The sequence below is a fragment of the Struthio camelus genome, chromosome 1 (genome assembly GCF_040807025.1).
Source record: "Struthio camelus isolate bStrCam1 chromosome 1, bStrCam1.hap1, whole genome shotgun sequence".
Classification (NCBI taxonomy): Eukaryota; Metazoa; Chordata; class Aves; order Struthioniformes; family Struthionidae; genus Struthio; species Struthio camelus.
The window spans coordinates 1556578-1578426 of record NC_090942.1 but is presented as its reverse complement, the minus strand read 5'-3'; the positions used below and the strand labels follow the sequence as shown (position 1 = coordinate 1578426).

General features: G+C 64.4%; 2 protein-coding genes across 5 annotated transcripts; both read right to left on the bottom strand.

Moving 5' to 3' along the window:
- Positions 1-450: 450 nt before the first annotated feature.
- On the bottom strand, positions 451-7159 carry SMO (smoothened, frizzled class receptor). Its single transcript, XM_068944326.1, has 12 exons — positions 6916-7159; positions 4889-5094; positions 4374-4583; positions 3916-4088; positions 3481-3700; positions 3210-3333; positions 2973-3065; positions 2639-2747; positions 2294-2479; positions 1912-2060; positions 1691-1825; positions 451-1604 (listed from the first exon to the last, which is right to left on the bottom strand). Exons 1-12 carry the CDS (start codon positions 7157-7159, stop codon positions 1186-1188), a joined length of 2268 nt encoding a protein of 755 aa, XP_068800427.1. The 3' UTR covers positions 451-1185.
- A 2356-nt stretch (positions 7160-9515) lies between these two features.
- Positions 9516-21511, bottom strand: TSPAN33 (tetraspanin 33). Of its 4 annotated transcripts, none has more exons than XM_068944125.1 (8): positions 21169-21511; positions 14021-14078; positions 13593-13720; positions 12805-12879; positions 12434-12529; positions 11720-11848; positions 11194-11355; positions 9516-10682 (listed from the first exon to the last, which is right to left on the bottom strand). In XM_068944125.1, exons 1-8 carry the CDS (start codon positions 21271-21273, stop codon positions 10581-10583), a joined length of 855 nt encoding a protein of 284 aa, XP_068800226.1. In that variant the 5' UTR covers positions 21274-21511; the 3' UTR covers positions 9516-10580. The 4 variants fall into 4 exon arrangements, with proteins under 4 accessions (XP_068800226.1, XP_068800303.1, XP_068800143.1 ...); XM_068944202.1 differs by having other exon boundaries at positions 21203-21511; XM_068944042.1 differs by having other exon boundaries at positions 11720-11843; positions 21169-21500.
- Positions 21512-21849: the final 338 nt, after the last annotated feature.

Here is a 21849-nt window from a genome sequence, read left to right as displayed (position 1 = left end):
ACTGTAGGGCGATCCAGCCCGCTTCCGCCTACCGACGTCGGGACGTCCGCGACGCGGCCGATTTCACCGCGGCCTCCCAAAACCGCTTCAACCGCTCGCTCCGGCGCGGGGTGCGGCGCCCCGCAAAGAGCGGGCCCAGAAAGGGCAGAAACCGGGGGGGGGGGGGGGGCGACGCCGATAAATCACACCCCTCCACTCGGGCACCCAGGGGAGACGCTGCCTTGGCCTGCCGGGCTGTGAATCAGCCTGGTTGTTACTTTTTTTTTTCTCTGCCTGGAGGAAAAACGCGGGGGACGCGACGGGGTCAGGACGGCTCCTGCCGTGCCCCGAATTTGGCTTTTTGCTGCAAAACGCCGTGTCGTTTAGGAAGAGCTGTTCAAATGCAGGAAAATAATAATAAAAAAAAAGATGCGCTGTAACGCGGGGGCCCCCGAGCGCCCTGGGAGAGCCGGCGCGGGAACCCCTCCTAAAAACCACGCCAAAACAAAACAAAACAAAACAAAATCACGCTATAAAGCATGCTAAAAACCATATCGCTGGGGGGGGGGGGGGGGGGAACCAAAACCAAACAAAACGTGCCTGGCGGCCTCCGTCCCTCCGGAGCCGCGAGGGCAGAGCAAACTCTCCCCAGCCAAAGAAATAAATTAAAACAAATTTTTTTTTTTGTTTTAAAGCAGTTTCCATCGCGGCAGGAAAGGCAGCGTCCCGGCTTCGCGCAGGGAAACAAACCCCCCCCCCCCAAAAAAACCCCACCGCCGACCCCCAGGGCGCAAACTCGGCAACTTTTAATACTGAGAGAGGAGGCTTCGCTTCCCCCCCCCGACGCGACGCTTACGGCGGGTAACGGGCAAAGAGGGAAAGGCGCCGGCGGGGACGGCCACGGGGACCCTCCTGCGGCGCCCTCGGCCGGCTTAGCGGGGTTTGGGGGGGTTTTTTTAAAAATCTTTTTCTCCCTAAAAAAAAAGGCACTTGGGGAGGGCGGGAGGCAGGAGGAGCGCGCCGCCGCCGCCGCCGGACGCTCGGCTCGTGCCGCCGTCCCAGCCTGCGAGGCAGAGATTAAAAAAAAAAAAAATAACAATAATAAAAAAATAATAATAATAAAAAAAAAAGAGAGAGGGCACCCTACCGGCGTTGACAAGCGCTAGGTAGCGGCGCGCCGGCGGGCGACCCCGGCACCCGCCGCCCCTAGAAGTCCGAATCGGCGTCCAGCAGCTCGGCGGCCACCAAGCTGGTGCGGGACCGGACGGGGGCCAAACCCCCTCGACGGCCTTGAGTCCTCGGCGCCGGCGGCTCGACCCCGCGGCAGCCGGCCCGTCGCCCCGCCGCTTCGGGTTGCGGGTCGGCCAAGGCGTCGAGGGCCCAGGCGTCCCCGGCGCGCCACGGTTCCCGCGGGCCGGCGGCCACCAGGCAGCCGTGACGGGGCAGCCGGGGCAAGCGGGGGACGGCGGCGGCGGCGGCACCGAGCTGCGGCTCCGGGCACACCTCGTGCTGCTTCTTCTTCTTCTTCCTCCGCTTCTTCTTGCGGGGGCCGGCGGGGCGCCGCGGCGGCTCGGGCGGGCCGGCGACCTCCGGCGCCCACCGCTCGGCCCTCTCCTCCGGCGGCGCTGCGGCGGGGCGAGACGGGCGTCGTGAGCGCGGCCGCCGGCACCCGCCACCGCCCCACCAGCCCACCCCAGCCCACGGGACTTGCCAGGCGTGGCCACGGGTGTCACCGAGACGTCCTGCGGCAGGATCGCCCCTCTGCGGGCCACCATCTTGGTGACGTGCTGGGCCCAGGCCGAGGAGACGTCGGCCGACGGCTCGTTGATGTCGAAGGCTAAGCCGGCTGCAACGACACGCCGCAGATGGGTGGTCGGCAGGGCCCAGGCGTCCCGTCCCTCCCCCGGACCCCCCAAGCCGGCGGGGACGTACCCACGGGGCCGTCGTGCGAGACGGTGTGCATGCTGAAGGAGAGCTCCTGGGCCGGGTCGCGCAGCAGCTCCTTGCGCTTGGAGAAGGCCTTGGCGATCATCTTGCTCTTCTTAAGCCTCTTGGGTTGGTCGTCGCTCTGCCCCGTCAGCCTGGGGACGGGGTTGGAGGGGGTCCCCCGGGGACGGAGGTGCCCCGCAAACACGACGCCAGGTGCTTGCGACCGCTCCCGCTCCCCTCCCCGCGCGGGAGAGGTTCCCCCACCCCACTGCAAACTGCCAGCTGCTGAGACCCCACCACTCATTGCACCGACGGGCCAAGGCTTCTTGCACTCGGCACGGGGCAGGAAGGGCCAACGAGGACCCGGACCGCCCCGTGGTCTCACCTGCACCACGTGCGCTTCCAGATGAGCAGGGTGGCCTTGGTCCACACCCAGGTGCTCATGGAGACGCCGGTGCCGAACATGGCGAAGAGGTTGATCTTCTCCACCAGCAGGCTGGGCCGGTTCTTGATCTCGCAGTCCGGGATGGGTTTGTTGGTCTGCGTGGCGATGGTCACGTTGGCCTCGCACCTGCGCGGGCCCGACACAGAGGCCGGCCGTGAGCTCGGAGGGAGCCGGTGGCCCGGGACGGGCTTCCACGGCTGCCGGCCGGGCCCGCCAGGGCCCATTTCTCCCAGCATCGACCAAGGAGCTCGGCAGGCGGCCGGGCAACGTCCCCGTCCCACTCACAGGACGTATTCCCGGAAGCTGCGCTCCCACTCCGCCTGGTTGAAGAAGTCGTAGAAGTGGCACCCAAAAGTGATGAAGACGAAGCCAAAGGCCAAGAAGCCGAAGATGCCTGGAAGAGAAGCGTAAGAGGGGTCCATGGGTCTCAGCACGTCACTGCTTTAACCAGCTCCTCGTCGATGGTGGGGCAGACCCAGCTCCTCGTTGATGGTGGGGCAGACCCAGCTCCTCGTCGATGGTGGGGCAGACCCAGCTCCTCGTCGATGGTGGGGCAGACCCAGCTCCTCGTCGATGGTGGGACGCGGACGCTGCACCGAGCCCGGCGCGCACCACTTACCCAGCCGCAGCATGGTCTCGTTGATCTTGCTGGCCGCCTTCTCGCTCAGCAGGCCGGGGTGGTTGCTTTTGATGGAGAAGAGAGTCATGACCCCTGCGGCGGAGGGACAAGGACGTCAGATGGGGGGACACCGAGGACAGGCGCCCCCAGCTCTGCGAGGGGGGCCGTGAAGCACCGCGGTCTCCACCCAAACCAGAGCCCGGCCGGGTCCCCGCCCCGGGTCACGTCCACACCTACCCCGGATGAGGAAGTAGCCCCCCACGATGAGGACCAGCCCGATGGGCGCCAGGACGAAGCCGGCCCGGTAGCGGTAGTTCTTGTACCCCACGAAGCAGATGCCGCTGACGGAGTCACCGTCCACCTGGCAGAAACGGGGTGGTCAGCTGGCCCCCATCCACCTCCCCGCTCTCATCGCACCCCAGACCCGGCACCCGTCCGCGGCTGCGGTGCTCGTTTGGGGCAGGAGGACCTCGGGGACGGTCTCTGCGCCGGGCGGACGCGTCCTCACCTGCGCCACGGCCAGGATGGCCACGGTGAGGACGAAGGGGATGGACCAGGTGATGAGGTGGAAATAGGAGGTCTTGCCCACCAGCGGCTGGTAGGTGGTGCCCAGCGCCTTGAAGGAGGTGTGCCAGGCGTAGGTGAGCATGACGAACCAGATGACGCCGGACATGAGCGAGTAGTAGACGATGACGAAGATGATGACGCAGGAGAGCGTCTCGTTGGAGCTGCGGGGCAGGCGAGACAGGGGCGTCACGCGCCGCCGGGAGGGCGGACGGGGAAGACGGGGTCTCTCCCACGCCCAAAAGCTCATCGTCCTCAGCGCGCCCATGGGTGCTGCGGCTCCCAGAGCCCGGCGCCTCCCGAGACCCACCACGGACGCCGGGCCAGACCCCCCCGGCACGCGGCGGAGGTGGGCAGGGGGGGTCGAGGCGACACGTACGTGGGTTCGCCCAGCCTCATGGTGCCGTCGGCCCGGCACACGATCTCGTCGCGGGCGCCGTCCATGAACTGCGCCAGCCAGCCGATGCTGCCCACGAAGAAGCAGGCGTTGACGTAGAAGAGGATGACGGCGGGGTAGCGGTTCGAGTTCCTCCAGTCGGCGACGAAGGTGGCCTGGCGCGGGGAGAACGGGCAGAAGAGCTCGGCACGCAGCCCCGGCGCCCCCCCTCCGCCACCTGGGCGCCACGGCCTGGCCCAGCCCCGTAGCCTTGACCCGGGCCACCCAGGACGTCGCTACGCCGCGAGAGAGGCCGGTGGGACGGGAGGAAGGCCAAAAAAAATCCGCAGCCGGTGGCAGGCTGTTGAGACGGCATCGCCGGCGGCTCGAGGATTCGGGAGCCCGGCCTCAACGGCCGGCTCGGCCGCGGCGGGTGCCCGTCCCCGCGGGGCTCGGCTCACCAGGGTGAAGAAGGTGCAGAAGATGGTGACGGAGCTGAAGGCGGCGATGTAGACGTGCATCTCCCGGTGCTCCTTCTCGGTGAAGAGCGGGTTCTGGCACTGGATGCCGCAGCCCTCCACGTCCTCGTACCAGCTCTTGGGGTTGTCCGTCCGCACCAGCGGCGCCTCGCACTGCCCCGAGCTGTTGAACTTGATGTTCTGCACCTCGTTCTGCCGGGAGCGCAGAGGGCCGGCGGTGAGGGAGAGCAGGAGGGACCCCGGCGGCCGAGGCTCCCTCCTGGGCCCGTCCTCCCCGCCGACGCCGTCTCCGGCCCCCGGGAAGGCGGCCGGCGGCTCTCCGGGCTGAAGACCCTCTTCTCCGGGTCGGTCCACCTCTACGGGCGGCGAGAAGGTCCCCCGCGCCGCTCCGCCACCCGTGCCGCCGCCAGGAGCACGGCTGGCGACGCCGCGGGCCGGCGGGAAAGAGGAGCAGAGCGGCGGCGGCCGAGGGGGACGAGCCCGGCGAGGCGCCTTACCGGGCAGCCCTCGGGGAAGCGGTCCGGCGTGCACTTGAGGAAGTCGGGCCAGCCCCGCTCGCGCTCCACGATGGTGCAGGGCGCCCGGGTGGCCAGGCACAGCGTCTGGCTCGGCAGCTCCACGTGGCCGTCCTCGCACTTGGGCATGTAGACGGCGCACAGCAGCGGCTGGATGACGTCCCAGCAGCGCGGGGCGTTGCGCAAACCTGCCGGCGGGGACGGGGCGCCGTGAGCCCCGCGCCGGCCGGCGGGAAGCCGCCCGGAGCGACGGACGGACCCCCCCCCCCGAGCCCGTGCCAGCACCCAAGCGGGTGACACCAAAAACTGTCCCGGCGCATCCGGACCCGGTTCCGCGGGAGGTCGGCGACGGCCCGAAACCACCGAGCGGCTGCAGCACGCCGCCCTGCCCGTGGCCGGCGGTCGCTTCTCCGAGCGAATCCAGTTCCGGCAACGTCGCAAAACTCGTTTTCCAGGGTAGTTTTTTTTTTTTTTTTTTTTTTGGGGGGGGGGGGCTGCGCTTTGAGCCGCGGCGGCTTCGCGAACTGGGAAGAGCTGCGGGGCGGGATGGTCCGTCCGTCCGTCCGTCCGTCCGCGGCTCTCCGGGGTGGCCGGCGGGGCCGCGCTCGCCCCCGTCCGCCCCACGCGGGCAGCGTCCCGCGCCGCCGCCGGCCCCCTCCGAAGCGGCCGCCGGGCCCCTCGGCTTTTTGGTTTTTTGCCCGAGTTTAGCGAGGGAACGAGGACGTTTCCCGGGTCGGTTTTGGGGGCCGGTCCGGGCGCCGCGGCCTCCCCCCCCCCCCCCCCGGCTCTCGGGAAGGGGCTTCGGCGGGGGGGGGGGTCGCGGCTCGGCACCTCCCGAATTTCCCGGCTGCCTCCAGCGCTGCCGACCTCCCAACGTGCTCCGGGCTCTGCGGGGCCGCCCCCCCCCCCGCTATACCCCCCCCCCCGGCCCTGGGCCCATCCTCAGCTCCCTGCTACGCCCTGGGCCTTGCTCAGGCCCTCGCTATACCGCTCCCCTGCTATACCGCGCACCCCCCCCCCGCTTCCCACTCCCAGCACCGCTCCCCTGCTGCTCCCGTGCGCAGCCCCCCTCGCTATAACGCACCTGCCCTCCACTATACTGCCCACCACCCCCCCCGCTATACCGCGCGCCCCCTATACCGCGCAACCCCCCGCTATATAGCGCACTCCCCTATACCGAGCACCCCCCGCTATACCGCGCACCCCCTATACCGTGCAACCCCCTCCTATACCGTGCAACCCCCTATACCACACACGCCCCCGCTATACCGCGCACCCCCATACGGCACACCTCCCCTCCTATACCGCACGCATCCCCCCCATCCCGCTATACCGCGCACCCCCGGCTATACCGCGCACCCCCATACGGCGCACCTCCCCTCCTATACCGCGCACCCCCCCCTACACCGCTCCCCCCCGGCTATACCGCGCACCCCCCATACGGCGCACCTCCCCTCCTATACCGCGCACCCCCCCCTACACCGCTTCCCCCCCCCGGCTATACCGCGCACCCCCCATACAGCGCACCTCCCCTCCTATACCGCGCACTCCCCTACACCGCTTCCCCCCCCGGCTATACCGCGCACCCCCCATACGGCACACCTCCCTTCCTATACCGCGCACCCCCCCACACACCACTCCCCCCCCGGCTATACCGCGCACCCCCCATACGGCGCACCTCCCCTCCTATACCGCGCACCCCCCCCACACCGCTTCCCCCCCCGGCTATACCGCGCACCCCCCATACGGCGCACCTCCCCTCCTATACCGCGCACCCCCCCCTACACCGCTTCCCCCCCCGGCTATACCGCGCACCCCCCATACGGCGCACCTCCCCTCCTATACCGCTTTCCCCCCCGGCTATACCGCGCACCCCCCATACGGCGCACCTCCCCTCCTATACCGCGCACCCCCCTATACCGCTTCCCCCCCCGGCTATACCGCGCACCCCCCATACGGCGCACCCCCCCCCATACCGCTCCCCCCGCCCGGCTATAGCGCGCCCGTACCGGACCAGAGCAGCAGCTTGCCGTGAGCCTCCTCCTGCGAGGCGGAGTCGGCGGCCAGCAGCGTGGAGGTGGCGGCGTAGGGCAGCGCGGAGCCCAGGCAGACGCCGTAGCGCAGCCGCTCGCAGGGCGCGGGCCGGCGGCAGCGCTCGGGGGCGGCCGAGGCGTTGAGCGGGGCGGCGGGGCAGCGCCGGGCGCCCAGGGCCGCCGCCAGCGCCAGCGCCCACAGCAGCCGACCGGGCGCCATCCCGACAAAGCGCCCCGCCGGCCGCCCTAGGGCGGCGCACCGGGCAGCCGGGCCCCGCCGGCCCCCCCCGCCGCCGCCGCCGCCGCCGCTCGCCCCGCCGCCGCGCTCATGCCCGCGCCCCCCCGGCCGCCGCCGCCGCCGCCGCGGCCCCTTTGTTGCGCTCGGCCGGGCCAGGAATGCGGCGCCGCGGGAGGAGCCGCGCGGAGCCCCCCGCCCGCCGCCCCCCGCCGCCGCCGAGCGGGAGCGGAACCGGAGCGGGAGCGGGAGCGGCGCCTCGGGCGGGCCGGGCCGGCGGGAGGCGCCGCTCGGCAGGGAGGAGGCGCTTGGGGGGCAGAGAAGTCACTTCGGGGAGGGGAGGGGAGGGGGGGGAGTTACTTTGGGGGGGAAAAAAGTTACTTTGGGGGGGGGAAAAAGTTACTTTTTTTGCGGGGGGGGGGAGCTAAAGTTACTTTTTGCGGGGGGAAGTCACTTTCCCGAGCAGAGAGGCTGCTTTTCTGGGAGATTAGTCACTTTTTTGGGGAGAGAAGTCACTCTTGGGGGGGAAAAGTCACTTTTCTGGGGAGAGAAGCTGCCTCTCTGGGAGATAAGTCACTTGTGGGGGGAAGAAGTCACTTTTGGGGGAAAAGAAGCTGCTTTTCTGGGAGAAAAGTCACTTTTCTGGGGAGAGAAGTTACTTTTAGGGGGGGAAAAGTCCCGGGGGGGGGGGGGAGAAGTCACTTTTCTGGGGGGAGAAGTTGCTTTTCTGGGAGAGAAGTCACTTTGGGGGGGAGGGAAGTTACTCTGGGGGACAAAAACTCACTTTTGGGGGGAGAAGTCACTTTTGGGGGAAAAAAAGTCACTTTGGGGAGAGAAACCACTTTTCTGGGAGGTAAGTTGCTTTTCTGGGCAGAGAAGTTACTTTGGGGGGAAAAGGTCACTTTTGGGGGGGCAGAAGTTACTATTGGGGGAGAGAAGGCACTTTGGGGGGGCAGAAGTCACTTTTGGAGGGAGAGAAGTCACTTTTGGGGGGAGAACTGGCTTTTTTGGACAACACTGCTTCTTGGGAGGGAGAAACCACTTTTTTGGGGGGGGCAGAAGTCACTTTTGGGGAGAAAAGATGCTTTGGAGGGGAGACGTCACTTTTGGGGAGAAAAGATGCTTTGGAGGGGAGACGTCACTTTTTTGGGGAGACAAGATACTTCTGGGGGAGAGAAATCACTTTGCGGGGGAAAGAGCCACTTTGGGGGGGGAGAAGCTGCTTTTGGGGGAGAAGCTGCTTTTTTGGGAGCGACGGCGCCTTGGGACGGAGCCCTTTTTGCGGGGCCGGGCGGCAGCCGCCCTCGCCACGGGCCGAGATGCCGCGCGCCCCGGCGACACGCTCCCGTAGCGCTGCACCCGCCGCTCCTCTGCGGGAAAACTCAGGCCCGTTTCTCCTGCCCCGCTCTAGGGTTTGGCGGGCGCCAGCCTGCGAAACGGAGTTTTAACGTAAAAAAAAGTACGGAAAGCTCGTTAAAAGGGGGGAGGCCGGGCGCCGCTGGCGCTGGGAGTTAGCGGCTGCCTTTGCGACGGCGGGCCGCGGCTGGAGCCGGAGGCGAACGGGCGGCCGGGGGCCCGCGGGTCGCCGGTGGGGCGGGCGAGCTCGGCGGGGAGGGGGCCGGGCGCAGCCCCCCAAAGGGAGCCGCCGGCTCGAGCGGCGCCGGGACCACCCGCACGCCGCCCCGCTGCCAGCTCCGGCCTCCCGGCATCCCAGCGAGCCGAGCGGAGCAGCGAAAAAAAGGGGAGGAAAGAAAGAAAGAAAGAAAGAAACTCCCCCCCCCAACCCCCCCGAGTTTGCGCCCGCTCAGAAAAGCGGCTGGGAACGCCGGGCCGGCTCTCCCGGGAGGAAGGGAAGGGGGGAGCGGGGGGCGCCCCGTCCCGTCCGCCCCCGCCGGGGGCTGACGCCAGCGCTCGGCTTCGCACGCCAAACGCAGAAAGTTTTTATTTGCAGGCCAAAAGTTTTGCAGGCTTCTTCCCGAGCGCGCCGCTGCCCGGGCTGGCGCGCGCAGCCAGGCCCAGCAGGAGCAGCAGGAGGAGGAGGAGCAGGAGAAAGGAAGGTGGGAGGAGAGCAGGGGCCAGCGTCCCCGCCGACATTTCCCTGGGCAGGGGGATTCTCTGATGGCTACTACAGGGCTGTGCTCTCCCCCCCCCATTTGGGTGCTGTAGTGGACTGGGGGGGGAACCACCCACCCCCCGTGAGCACCCTGCACCGCTGCTCCTGAGGGATTTAAGGCCAACGTCCCCCCCCCGCCCCGGTGGCTCCAGCCCCCTAGCTGTGACGCAGCTCTGCCTCCCACCCCGCCGGCCCCCCGCGCCACCAGGGCAGAGACCACGCAGCGCCTCCAGCCCCATCTCTCTTTATTCTCCGTGGAAGCAAAGGGAAACGGCCCAGTCGAGTTAGCGACACCGATCGGCACAGGACCCGCAGGTATTTACAGGCATCAGGCCTGCAGGAGAGGGGGACACACGGGTGGGCAGACAGGACCCTCCAGCCGTCTCCTGCTTTCAGCCGGCGAGCGACACTGTGGGGCGCTGAGCAACGGAGGGGACTTCTTTGCGCAGGTCGGAGGGAGCGTGGGGTCCAGGACTGAGCCCAGCATCAGGCTCTTGCACCGGCTGCTGAAGGCACCGAGGCTGGAGTTGTGCGTCTGGGGCTTGCAGCCTGTCTCCAGAGTCCCCACGCGTCTCTCTGCCCAGCACAGCAGCCACCGCGTGCGCACACCCGGGCATCCTCAACCTGTTCAGGCCTCTGTCTTTCCTGCAAACTGCCCGTCAGCTCTCCCTCTGGATCCAGGGTTTCCTGGAGGAGGCGATGGAGAAACCGAGACCCTCCCCGGGAGACCTGGTTGCCCCAAGCATCGCCGGTGAGGCAACACCGGTCCCTCCCGGGGACCTGGTCAGCCCCAACTGAGCCAGACCTGCCCCTTTACTGCTCACTCCCAGATCTCCAATTAATTTTGGGGTCAGGAGCCTCCACTCAGAGGCAGAGGAACAACAGAGCCCAGCGGGGCTGAAGCTCGTTTTACCCTGGCCCAGCACGGGTCCGCAGGCAAACCCCGCTCTCAGCATCCTCAGCAGCGGCTGTAGCATCTCTATGCGCTCTCCAAGAAGCCTGGAAAAAAATTGCTCCAACGTTGGGCTGCTTTAAAGAACATAACCCCAAGCAAAGCAGCTCCCAAGGTCCAAGAGTCACTGGTGAAGGAGGCCACTGTCCCGTCCCCGGCCACAGGGGACGTACAAAGTTTTGACCTGGCTCCGGGAGACGAGCCCCACTCTAGAGGGCAAAGCCAGCAGCTGCCAGAAAGGTGGGTCTCCTCTTCGCCCAAGGGTGCCCGACCGGCCCGCTGGGCTGCAGGTGGGCGCCGGACGCCTCTGCACCCGAGGGAAGCACTGGGCTCGCAGGGGCTCAGTACCAGGGGTCTGCCCGGTGCTGCTGATTGTAGAGCTGCAGCTTGATCTGGTCTTTGATCTGGTTGACGAGGATCTGAGAGAGCAGGATCCCCACCAGCTGCAAGAGAGGAGAGGGCGCCGAGTGCTGCGACCTGCCCAGGGCTGAGGGGCACCGCTTCACCCACGGCGTGATCCGCTCCTGCGCTTACGAGCGGTTCGCGTGGCCCGAGCTGAAGACGCGCCCTCCATTTGCACAAATTTACCCCACCTCAAATAAATCCTGCCCGAGCCCCTATCCCCCCAGCCCCAACTCCCTCCCTGCCCTCGTCTCGGGGACGCTATTAGAGGCATCGTTAGGAAAACTCCCAAAGACGTGTCGAGCCTCGGGCAGCGACAAAGAGAGCAAACCTTTCCCCGATGGCTGCAGGGAAGGGGGACCCCGGGGCTGCTGCGGGACAGTCCCTTCTCTCCCCACCCGTCCCCAGGGATGCACCAAGTGACCGTGGGGGACGCGGGGGACAGGCCGGGCACCATGCTGCCAACACGCCAGGCAGCAAACCCGGCTGCGGAGCGAGCTGGGTGCGTAGCGGTGCCTAGGGCGGGCCGTGGGGAGCGGGGCACCCCGGTACCTGGGGGATGGCCAGTCCCAGCGCGATGCCCCCCAGCAGGAAGAGGTTGCTGTGGATCCAGTTGACCAGCTTGTCGATGCAGCCGTTGGTGTAGATGAACTCGCTGGCCTCCAGGTAGTTCATGGCCTGCATGCCCTGGCCACACATGGTGTTGATAACAGCCTGGGAGGGGACACAGGACAGAGAGGCGCTGGGGACACAATGCGGCAGGGCTGAAGGGGGCACCCCGCTCATCCTGGGCACCGTAACTCCCTCCACCGGCGGCCGCAGGCTGGGAGCAGGCTGCGGAGACGAGCTCTGCCCTCGTCCAGGCACCAGGCTTGGTGTCCCCTCCCTCCCTCCCTCCCTGCTAGTCCACCCTCAGTGTCCTCTCCGTGCCACCTCATCCCTCCAGCTCCGGGCTCCCCAAAGAGCCCCAACCCCTTCCCAGGGCCGGGCAGGACTCTCCCGCTTGCAGCACCAGCGGGGACCCGCAGCGCCAAAGGGATCGGCCGGGGCCGGCGCGGCGCCCGGAGGACGCTCTCACCTCGTCGGCAGCTTGGAGGCAGCAGGAGAAAGGCACCGAGCACCGCTCGCGGCTGGGGTTGTCGGCGGTGCAGTTGAAGTACATGTTCTGGGACCAGTCCTTGTAGGAGACCCCCCCGCAGCAGCTGAACTGCGGGGAACGGCACGGGGCTGCTCAGCGGGGGAACGGCCCCGGCCCGGCTGTTCGCCGAGGAGAAGCCGAGCTGGCCCGCGCCAGGCGAGGGGCAGCCGCAGCGCCACGACAGGCTCCGGGGGATTTCACTGCTCCCAAACCCCTCCAACCGACCTCCAGCCGGTGTCGTTAGCTGAGGCAGGGCTACATCCAGCCTGCCCCATCACTGCTCTTGTTAGAAATCTCCTCCCAGCGCTTCCACCCACTGTTTTAAGAGGCCCTACATAAACACAGGCTCTGACAGAGCCATAGCAGGAAGCTCTGAGGGTTTTTTCCCCTTTTCAAGCCACCACTGTCGGACTCCGGCAGGGCCTCACTGTTAATATCAAATCCTCTTGGGAAAAGCCACCCAGCATCCTGCATCCTTGGCCTTGGGGACCCGCATGCCCTGCACAGGCCAGTGAATTAGAAGCACGGGGCAAGAGCAGAGACGCCAAAGAGCTGAGCGGTATGGGACTCCCAGGTCCAACCCATCACTGGGGACACGTCCCTGTCTGTCGGCGGGGACCCCGGCACCCTTGCCCACCACGTCCCCACACGCACCTCCTTCTGCCCGAAGTCGATGAGGTTCTGCAGGTCCAGGTCATCCCGGTAATGCACGATGGCACCGTTGATGATCTCGCTCACCTTCCCGCGTGCCTACGCCGTGGGGACAGAGGGACATGAGCAAGGCTGTCCCCCACACCCTCCAATCCCAGAGCTCAGACCCGTCATCCTGGCCCAGGGCCAAGGAGACAGCCTCACTCCAGCACTGCGCAGGGACACAGCAGCCTGGGGACCAAGCGCTGCTGCCCCACGCAACCATGCCCACATCCCTGAACGGGAGCAGGTAGATCTGATGGAGCCGTCCACCGCCTGTCCCAGCTCGCCCCACGTCACCGCTGCTCCCTGCTGCCGGCCAACCCTGGGCATACCTTGTCGGAGAAGACGAAGCCCAGCACGCCCGCTGCCAGCTGCAGCAGGAAGACCACGGTCAGGCAGACGGAGAACTGCGGGCGGGAAGAAGGCATCAGCAGGCAGCTCTGGGAGAGATGCTAACGCGCTGCGTGCTGCAGAGCTGGGGCACCCTGGCACTCATGGGAAGGGCGATCCAGGCACCCCAGTGCTTGCTGGGAGAGTGATCCGGGCACGCTGGGCACATTCCCACCCCCAGGACAGCAGAGCCGCGAACGGGGCTAGGAATGACGAGCACCACGCACACCCAGCAGAGCAACGAGGGATGGTTTGGGAACCCTGGAAGAGCAGGCAGGGCTGTTTGCAATGAACAGCGCGGGAAACAGATGGGTGTCCCCCAGCACCAGGGCGCAGGGCTGAAATTCTCCGTCTCTGGACACTGCCTGCATCTGTGCCAGCCAGGGTGCATGGAGCAGGAGGTGGCTGTAGTGGACAGCTCTCTCCTACAGTGACCTTCAGGTACAAATGAGCCTGGAGAACCAGCTGGAAGGGGTGGGTGACAAACTCTACTAGGGTCGAGCACAGACCAGTCGCCTCTGCCAGGGGACGGCACCTTCCCCAGGGCAGCACGGGGACCGGGTGCAGCTCTAAGCACGAGCCTCCCGCCCCAGGGAGCCGCAGAGCCTTTAGGGTCAGGGACACGCACCCGGGGGACAAGGGATGAGGGAGCCGCACCAGCCAGCAGGACCCCAGTTTGCTGGCAGTGGCAACCCTGGCGGGCGTCGCCAGGGCATCACCATGTGCTCACCGTCTGCAGCAGGCAGATGTTCTCCCGCAAGGAGCCGATGCAGCCGCAGAAGGTGATGAGGAACATGAGGACGCCAACCACGATGAGCAGGATGGCGGGGTCCACGGCCAGGCAGGCCATGGCTGCCTCTGCAGGAGAAAGTCGTGAGCGGGAGCCCCCCGGCCGCGGCCCTCTCCCCTCCTGGGGGCAAACACTGCCCTGCCTGCTGCTCCAGCCAGGGATGACCACAGGGACCCGCTGGTGGTTTGCCGGGATCCACTAGCTGTAGACATCACCTGCAGGACACCGGCTCCCCTGGCAGGGGATTGGGGAGGGGGACAGCCCCTGCAGTCACCTCCTTGCTGGGGATGGGCATCCTCTATCCCCATGCTGACCTGGGACGGGTCCCATTGTCCCCCCACTGCCCCCTGCACAGCCCCCAGGCTCACCTGCATGTTTCAGCAGCCGGGCGTAGACCCCCACTGCCACCATCACCATCGAGATCATCTACAGAGCAGGACAAACGAGGGGATGTCACCCATAAGGCAGCACCATTGTCCCACGTGTCCCCTGGGGCAGAGGGGCACATGGCCACTCTGCCAGTCCTCCTCCACTAGAGATGGCTGGAACCAGGGGACTAAGCGTGTCAGATGCAAGAAACTTCCCCAAAATATGCCGATGTCAACAACAAAAACCCCAACAAAACAGAGCCTTTGAGCAAACTGGTGCTTTCTGCTGGAAAAAAGAAAGGAAAGGATGTTCTGGTTCCTTTGTACGAGGATTCAGAGGGCAAAAAGATCACTTTATACGACAACAGGTTAAAACAAGGAAAACCACCTCCCCAAAACGAGCAGAGGACAAAAAGGGGATGTTCTGGGGCCAAGTAGCAGTTTGAGCATGGAGCAGAGTGGCAGCGGCCCCACTTCACCATCCTCCCTTCAGCCCAAGATCTACATTGAAACCAGCTCCCATCCCTGAGGCCTCTCAGAGCTGCTGCTGGCCACCCTGAGCACCTCAAGCGATTTCCACATAACAGCAAAACAGCAGGGTGCAGGTGTAAAAACCCAGGTGCCCAGGCTGGGCGGCCTCACCATGACCCCCGAACACCGTCAGCTTAGGCGGCCTACCACGGTCTTCTATGGGGAATTTCCACCCTCTCTGCAGAGAGCTGGCCCGTGTCCCGTGTCCCGTGAGACCACTCTTGATTACCCTTGAGAGGTCACAGCAATTGGGAGAGGCTCCCGAGGACTGGAAGAGAGCAACTGTCAGCCCTGTCATCAAGAAGGGCAAGGAGGGGGATCCAGGGAACTCCAGGCTGGTCAGCCTCACCTTGATCCCCAGGAAGATGATGGGGCAACTAACCCTGGATACCATTTCCAGACACGCGATGGACAGGAAGATGATCGGGAGTAGCCAACGTGGATTTACCAAGGGAATCACGTTTAACCAACCTGACAGCCTTCCTATGGTGAGATGATGGGCTTGGTGGACAAGGGGAGAGCAGCAGATGTTCTTTACCTTGACTTCAGTACAGCTTTTGACACCGCCTCCCCTACCACCCTCACAAACATGCTGATGAAGTGGGGGCTAGATAATGGTTAGTGACGTGGCCTGAAACCTGGCTGAACTACCAGGCTCACAGGGTTATGATCAGCACTACAAAGTCCAGCTGGAGACCAGTCACTACTGGTGTTCCCCAGGGGCTGATACTGGGGCCAGTACTGCTTAACAAATTCAAATTCATTAATGATGGTGGGACTACACGTACCCTCAGGGAGTTTGCAGACGACACAGAACTGGGAGGAACGGCCGACACTCCAAAGGGTTGTGCCGCTGTTCAGAGGGACCTCAACAGGCTGGACAGATGGGCAGAGAGGAACCTCATGAAGTTCAACACAGAGAAGGACCAAGTCCTGCCCCTTGAGGAGGACAAGCCCCAGGCACCAGGACAGGCTAGGGGCCAACTGGCTGGAGAGCAGCTTTGCAGAGAAGGACCTGAGGGTTCTGGTGGACACCAAGCTGAACATGGGCCAGCAATGCACCCTTGTGGCAAAGAAGGCCAACGGCATCCTGGCTGCATTAGGCAGAGCATTGCCAGCAGATCAAGGGAGATGACCCTTCCAACTCAGCCTTGGTGAGGCCACACGTGGAGTGCTGGGTCCTAGTCTGGGCTTCCCAGCACAAGAGACACATGGACCTACCTGCTGGAACGAGTCCAGCAAAGGGCCACAAAGATGAAGGGACTGGAGCATCTCTCACACAAGGAGAGGCTGAGAGAGCTGGGCCTGTTGAGCCTGGAGAAGAGAAGGCTCAGGGGGATCTTATCAATGCGTTCAAATATCTGAAGGAAGGGTATGAAGAGGACAGGGCTGGACTCTTCTCAGTGGCACCCAGTGACAGGACAAGAGGTGAAGGGTACGAACTGGAACACAGGAAATTTCACTTGAACACAAGAAAACAATTCTTCACTGTGAAGGTGGATAAACACTGGAGCAGGTTTCCCAGAAGTTGTGGGGTTTCTATCTTTGAGATATTCAAAACCCCACTGGATACGGTCCTGGGCAACCTGCTCTAGCTGACCCTACTGGAGCAGAGGGTCGGGCCAGATGATCTCCAGAAGTCCTGGCCAACTCCAACCGTAAACGCAAGTTGAGGGAGGTTGAACAGAGGGGGAAAACCCGAGTTAGAGCATCTGCAAGAACCAGGTCCTGCCAGGGAAACATGCGCAGTGGAGTAATGGAGCCAGAGCCCAAACAGGCTGCAGCACATGCTCCCACGGCAGCGGCTGGGCTGGAGAGCAGCACAGAGCAACGCCAGGCTGTGTTCAGTCACCGCAGCCCCCTCAGGAGGCCTGGTCCCCCCAGCCACCTGCTGGCATCACACTGGGGCAGGGCTGTGGATAAACGCCCTCTCTGTTTGCCAGGGGCGGGACAGCAGCACCAGGTTCCTGGCCAGGACCTGACCAGGGACGAACCAGTTCGCAGGAGGTGTCAGGAACAGGCCGGAGACGTTAGGACAACATGGGGAACATCACCCTGTTTCAACAGTAGGTGCAAACCACCTGTGGCTCTGGGCTCTCCCGTGCACCCAGGTGCTCACAACTGCCTCGAGTCACAGGCGGATTAACTGGCACCCCAGGCATGCAAGGGGTTTGTCACCCCAAGAAGGACAGTGATCCTTTTTCAAAGGGGAGGTTTGCAAAGCACTGGATTTCTTCGGCATGCTCCTATGCCACCCCCAGGCTCAGCTGGTGACAGCTTCCTTACAGGACATGCTTCACCCTGTTTCAACCAAAACAGGCAGAAGGCGACTGCTTGTGTGTCACACTACAGAACAGAGCGCCCTGGGTGACAGCAGGGAAGAGGAACCACCTAGCCAACACAGAGAAACCCCAACTGCCCCCACACGGATCTGGCTGGGACGTGGCCAAGCACGTCCCAGTGGGGCTGGGGACCAGGGCTTGGTCCCCACTGCACCCTGCTGTCCTGGGGAGGATAGAAGATCCTCATCCCCCAAAAAAGGCCTGCCCCGACAGTCACTGTGGTGGGACACCCCAAGGAGGGACAAATTTGGAGAATCAGCATGGGGGAAGGAGAAGTAGAAGATGAACAGGGAAGAAACTCAGTTGGGTTTCCTTCTCGTCCGCTTGAGTCAGGGCTTTCGAAAAGGAAGCAGGGGTGAGCTGAGCAGCACAAGGGAGAAGGGGAGGCTTGCAGGGAGGGAGAGGCAGTCGCAGCCCTCGGTGCACTTTGGGCTTTCTGCTTTAGAGGGTCGCTGCCCAGATGAGGTGCTTCAGAGCCTCTCTTGCGCTGCTGGGTCTTTACAAAGTCCCCAAAACTTCAGCATTTTTTGCAAGAAAAGCCCAATTCACATCACTTTCACACCTGGCAGGAGGGAGCTTAAGCTATCAGACTTCACCGACCACAGCACTCCCATCGCCAGGGCTGGGGCAGGTCAGATCCAGAATGAGATTTTTGCCTCTTGATGCTCCGCCAGAGAAGCAGGCGCTGGGCTGACTGCCGGCAGCTTGGCTGCACGAGGTGCACAGCGGACACCCACCCACTCTGTCTGCTGGTTTGGTCTGTTCAACGCACCACACACACACAAAAACCAAAACAAAAAACCAAACCAAACAAACATACATACATACCTCTGCCTTAGGACCTGATACTCAGAAAAGCCCATGTTTGCGATACTGGAGACCCTCCTGGGCAGGCTTAGCCCATGGTTTCCCAGGGGATGCTGTGCCCATCGGGCCAGGCTCTGGCTGGGGATTTCAGGCACCCAGTGCCGCCCTGACGGCTAAAAGGAGGGCTCTGCGTTTCCTTATCGCAGCTCTCCGAAGCTGCTGGCTGCGAGGGGTCTGGAGCAGGCCCTTCCAGCAGGCATCCTGCTCTGGAGGGGAAATCATGGCACAGCATCCCTCTCCAGACACAAGCCAGCCTCCTTCCGCCAGCGGATGTCGTTACAGCAACGAGGCGAGGACGTCACATCTGCGGCACTCGGCTGGGTCAGGCTGTTTCCCCCAGGGCGGCTCCCAGCCTCTGCCCTGAGCTCATTACGCCTGGGCTCAGCACGGGTGCTGCTTCAGGGCTATATACAGCGCTGTAATCTGTGTCCCGAGGCTGCGGCATGCCCTTCCCGCAGGGCTGCTGGAGGTGCCGTAATGCAATTAGCTGCACGGCAGGGACCAAAGCCAAGGGCTTTCTCATTCATCCAGCAGAGATCATTGACTTGTAGCTCAGGGCCAGGGCTCTGCTCACCCCAGCTGAGAAGAGAGAAGTTGTTACATGCCACAGCCCTGCTGCAGCCTGCCTTGGCTAACCCAGATACGTGGCAGGAAAGCCCCGGGCCTTCTCCAACCTGCCACGCCGCTCCTGGGACCTCACCTTCCCCCCCTTATCTTTGCCTTTTGCTATAGCAGAACAAGGACTGCTGTGTGCATTCCCCTGTTTTCTCTTCCTCCTGATAGGAGAAAAAGAGCAGCCTGAGCCAACAGCTTAACACACAACATGTGCTGCAGAGGGAAGTGCCCAACAGGTAACGCAGTAAGGCATCCAGCCGCGGCTGCGTGCGCAAGGCCATGCAGCGAGACGTGCCATGTGCCAGCCAGCCCAGGCCTCGGCCTTGCTCCGCGCCGTCCTGCGGCCCTGGCTGTCCTCTGCTTTGTCCTGCCCTTTCTTATACGTCCCTGCTCCAAACAGGCCAGCCAGGCACTCTGCTTCCGGCGTCCTGGCTCGCTGGGGTGCCGGGAGCCGACGTCGAGGCAGCACCTCAACCTCAGCGAGGAGCGGGGAACAAGGCAGCCTTTGAAGTCCCAGGATCACCGGCCGTGGCTCCTATTTCCTCCGTATCTGGAGACCTCACCAGGCAAACTCGCGGGGGTGAGGCTGGTCAGGCTGATCTGTGGGGGAGGCTTCCCCATTTCAGGGACCTGCCAGCACCCAGAACCCCTCAAGCAAGACCTTGGGACACCATCCACAGGGCCCTGTTTGACCCTGCGGAGCCTTTTTCCTCCCCGCCCATTCCCAGCAAAAAGATGGAGCCTGCGCAGCCCTGGTGTATTCCTGCTCCAGTCCACGACCCCACTCAGACCTATTCTTGCAGCAAAACACCCCTGACATCAAACTCAGGATGCAGCTCAAGATGCACATGAAGCAGGAAAAGCCTCAGCCTGGCATGCAGGCTTTTTCCAGTCTGGGTACAAACACTGTGCAGGGAAGCCAAGATATTCCCCGCACCAGCATCGCTGCAGAGCAGTACCAGGGTTCGATTGCACCTTTCCACCAAAAGTGCTCGGCTCCAGTGCACACAGGGGCTGGACGCAGGGATTTAAGGAGGATTTTCTTGCAGACCAGCTTGGAGATCAACTTCTGGCCCACAGGAACCAGACTGTGAGCCCCAGTACAGCTGGTTTCACCCAGTCATGCAGCCCCTGGAGCTCGGGGACTATTGCCACGGAGGTAACGGGGACCCGCTGACACCCATGTGCCCAGCACTGCCCCCAGGGGCTGGAAACCCCTGGGGAACAGAAGACCCAGAGATGAACCCAGCAAAGACCAGCCGTGGCGCAGGAGCAGCTGCCTCCAGCACGCTCCGACGTCTACGACTACACACATCCGCACCTCAGACCACGCTCGGAAATCCCTTCCGAGCGGCCTCTAAACTCACCCTAACTCCCAGTCTGCCTTGTGCCAGCACCCTATCCAGTGCACGGGGCTGCGATGGAAGTGCCAGCAGCGTCACGCTCCTGTTTTACCTCCGGCCACGTCGGAGAAGTCGGCAGCACCAGCAGGGAGCTCTCGAGACACACCCCAGGGAAAAATCATTTGGAAAGGCCAATATGCACTTGAAAAACCATTTCCTGAACCTGCAGATTAACGCAGGGAGCAAACAAACGGCAAAGTGCTGACTACCGCTGGTGCTCAGTGGCTCCGGTCCTGCAGGACAGCCTGGAGCAGCATTTCTGACCCCCGGGGACCTGCCTCGTCCCTGGGACGCGTAGAAAATGAGACTAGACAGCCATGCAAAGGCAAAGTGACCTCCTCGGTGCAGAACGAGCCACACAGCACAAGAGACCAAAGACCTTATTAACTCCTCCGTGCTGCCGTGACCCGCGTTTCGGGGAAAACGGTCACGCTTCCCTTTAAACGGCTGGTTTGGTTTTTTTTTTTTTGGAAGGGCGATTCAGCACAACAAGGACGTGCTCTTCTGTCCTTTGGGGCTCCCGCGATGTCTCATGAGCCCACGGGACGGGTGGGCAGCCGGCACCGTGCTGCCAGCGAGGGGAAACGGTGGTGGGGATCCCACCCGAGTGGGACACCCACACTCTTGACCCCCTCAGGGGAGGGGCAGCCGGAACAGCAGGGCAGGGCCATGGACACCCCAAAAGGTGATTTTGGTGGGGAGGGGGGGTGGCTGGGAAGGCAGCAGGACAACAGCCACTAGGGACACCCTGAGGGCAGTGGGTGGCTGTCCTGCGTGCCATGGGGGGGGGGGGTCCCAAACTCCCAGGACAGGGGGAACCTCATAGTTGGGGGCCCCCCCATGAGTCCCCATGGGATTGGGGGGGTCCCCGGGGTCCAGGGGCCTCCCTGAGCCCCTCCCAGGACAGAATGGGTCCCAGACCATGGGGAACCCCCATTTTAGAGGGGGTGGCTTCCTTGAGCCCCACAAAATAGGGGGGCCCCTGACCCTCCCAGGACAGGGGAGCCCCCCCCAAAGACAGGGGAATCCGAAGCCATGGGAACCCCCACAGTTAGGGGGTGGCCCCCCTGAGCCCCCAGACCCCCCCAAGACAGGGGAGTCACCCCAAAGACAGGGGGGCCCTAAGCCATGGGGAACCCCCACAGTTAGGGGGCAGCCCCCTTGAGCCCCCAGACCCCCCCAGGACAGGGGAGTCACCCCAAAGACAGGGGGGGCCCTAAACCATGGGGAACCCCCACAGTTAGGGGGCAGCCCCCTTGAGCCCCCAGACCCCCCCGGGACAGGGACCCCCCCCCAAAGACAGGGGGGGGGGTCCTAAACCATGGGGAACCCCCCACGGTTGGGGGGTGCCCCCCCGGGACAGGGGGGTCCCGGCCCCGGCCGCACTCACCCAGAAGAGCATGTTGAAGAAGAAGAGCACGTACTTCACCAGCGGGCTCACGAAAGAGAAATCGTCCCCGTGGGGCACCACGACGCCCGCCGCCTGCCTCGCCATGGCCCCCCGAACTGGACCGAACCGGACCCAGCCGGACCGAACCGGATAGAACCGGACCCAGCCGGACCGGACCGGACCGGGCCGGATCGGGCTCGATCGGGCCGGACCCCACCGCGTTGGGCCGGACCCAACCGGGATCCGGTCACGGCGGCACCGTCGGAACCATCACGACGCGGCCGGACCCGTTCGCCGGCGGCTGCAGCTGCCTGAGGGAGCCCCGGAGCCCCGCCCCTTTTCCGCTCGCCGCCCGCTGATTGGCCCTCCTTACGCTCTCGGCCCTTTTCCATTGGCTGCCGGGCCCGCCACTCAGCTCGGGGCTTGTTTCCCTCCTCGGAATGTTGTGGATGGCCGCAGCACCTGTTCGGAGCGCCCCGCCGCTCTTAAAGGGCCAGCGCCCCCTCTCCCCCACCCCCGCCGCTCTTAAAGGGCCAGCGCCCCCTCCCCCCCCACCCAACCGCTCTTAAAGGGCCAGCGCCCCCTCTCCCCCACCCCCGCCGCTCTTAAAGGGCCAGCGCCCCCTCCCCCCCCCACCCAACCGCTCTTAAAGGCCCAGCGCAGGAATGCACATGCACATGC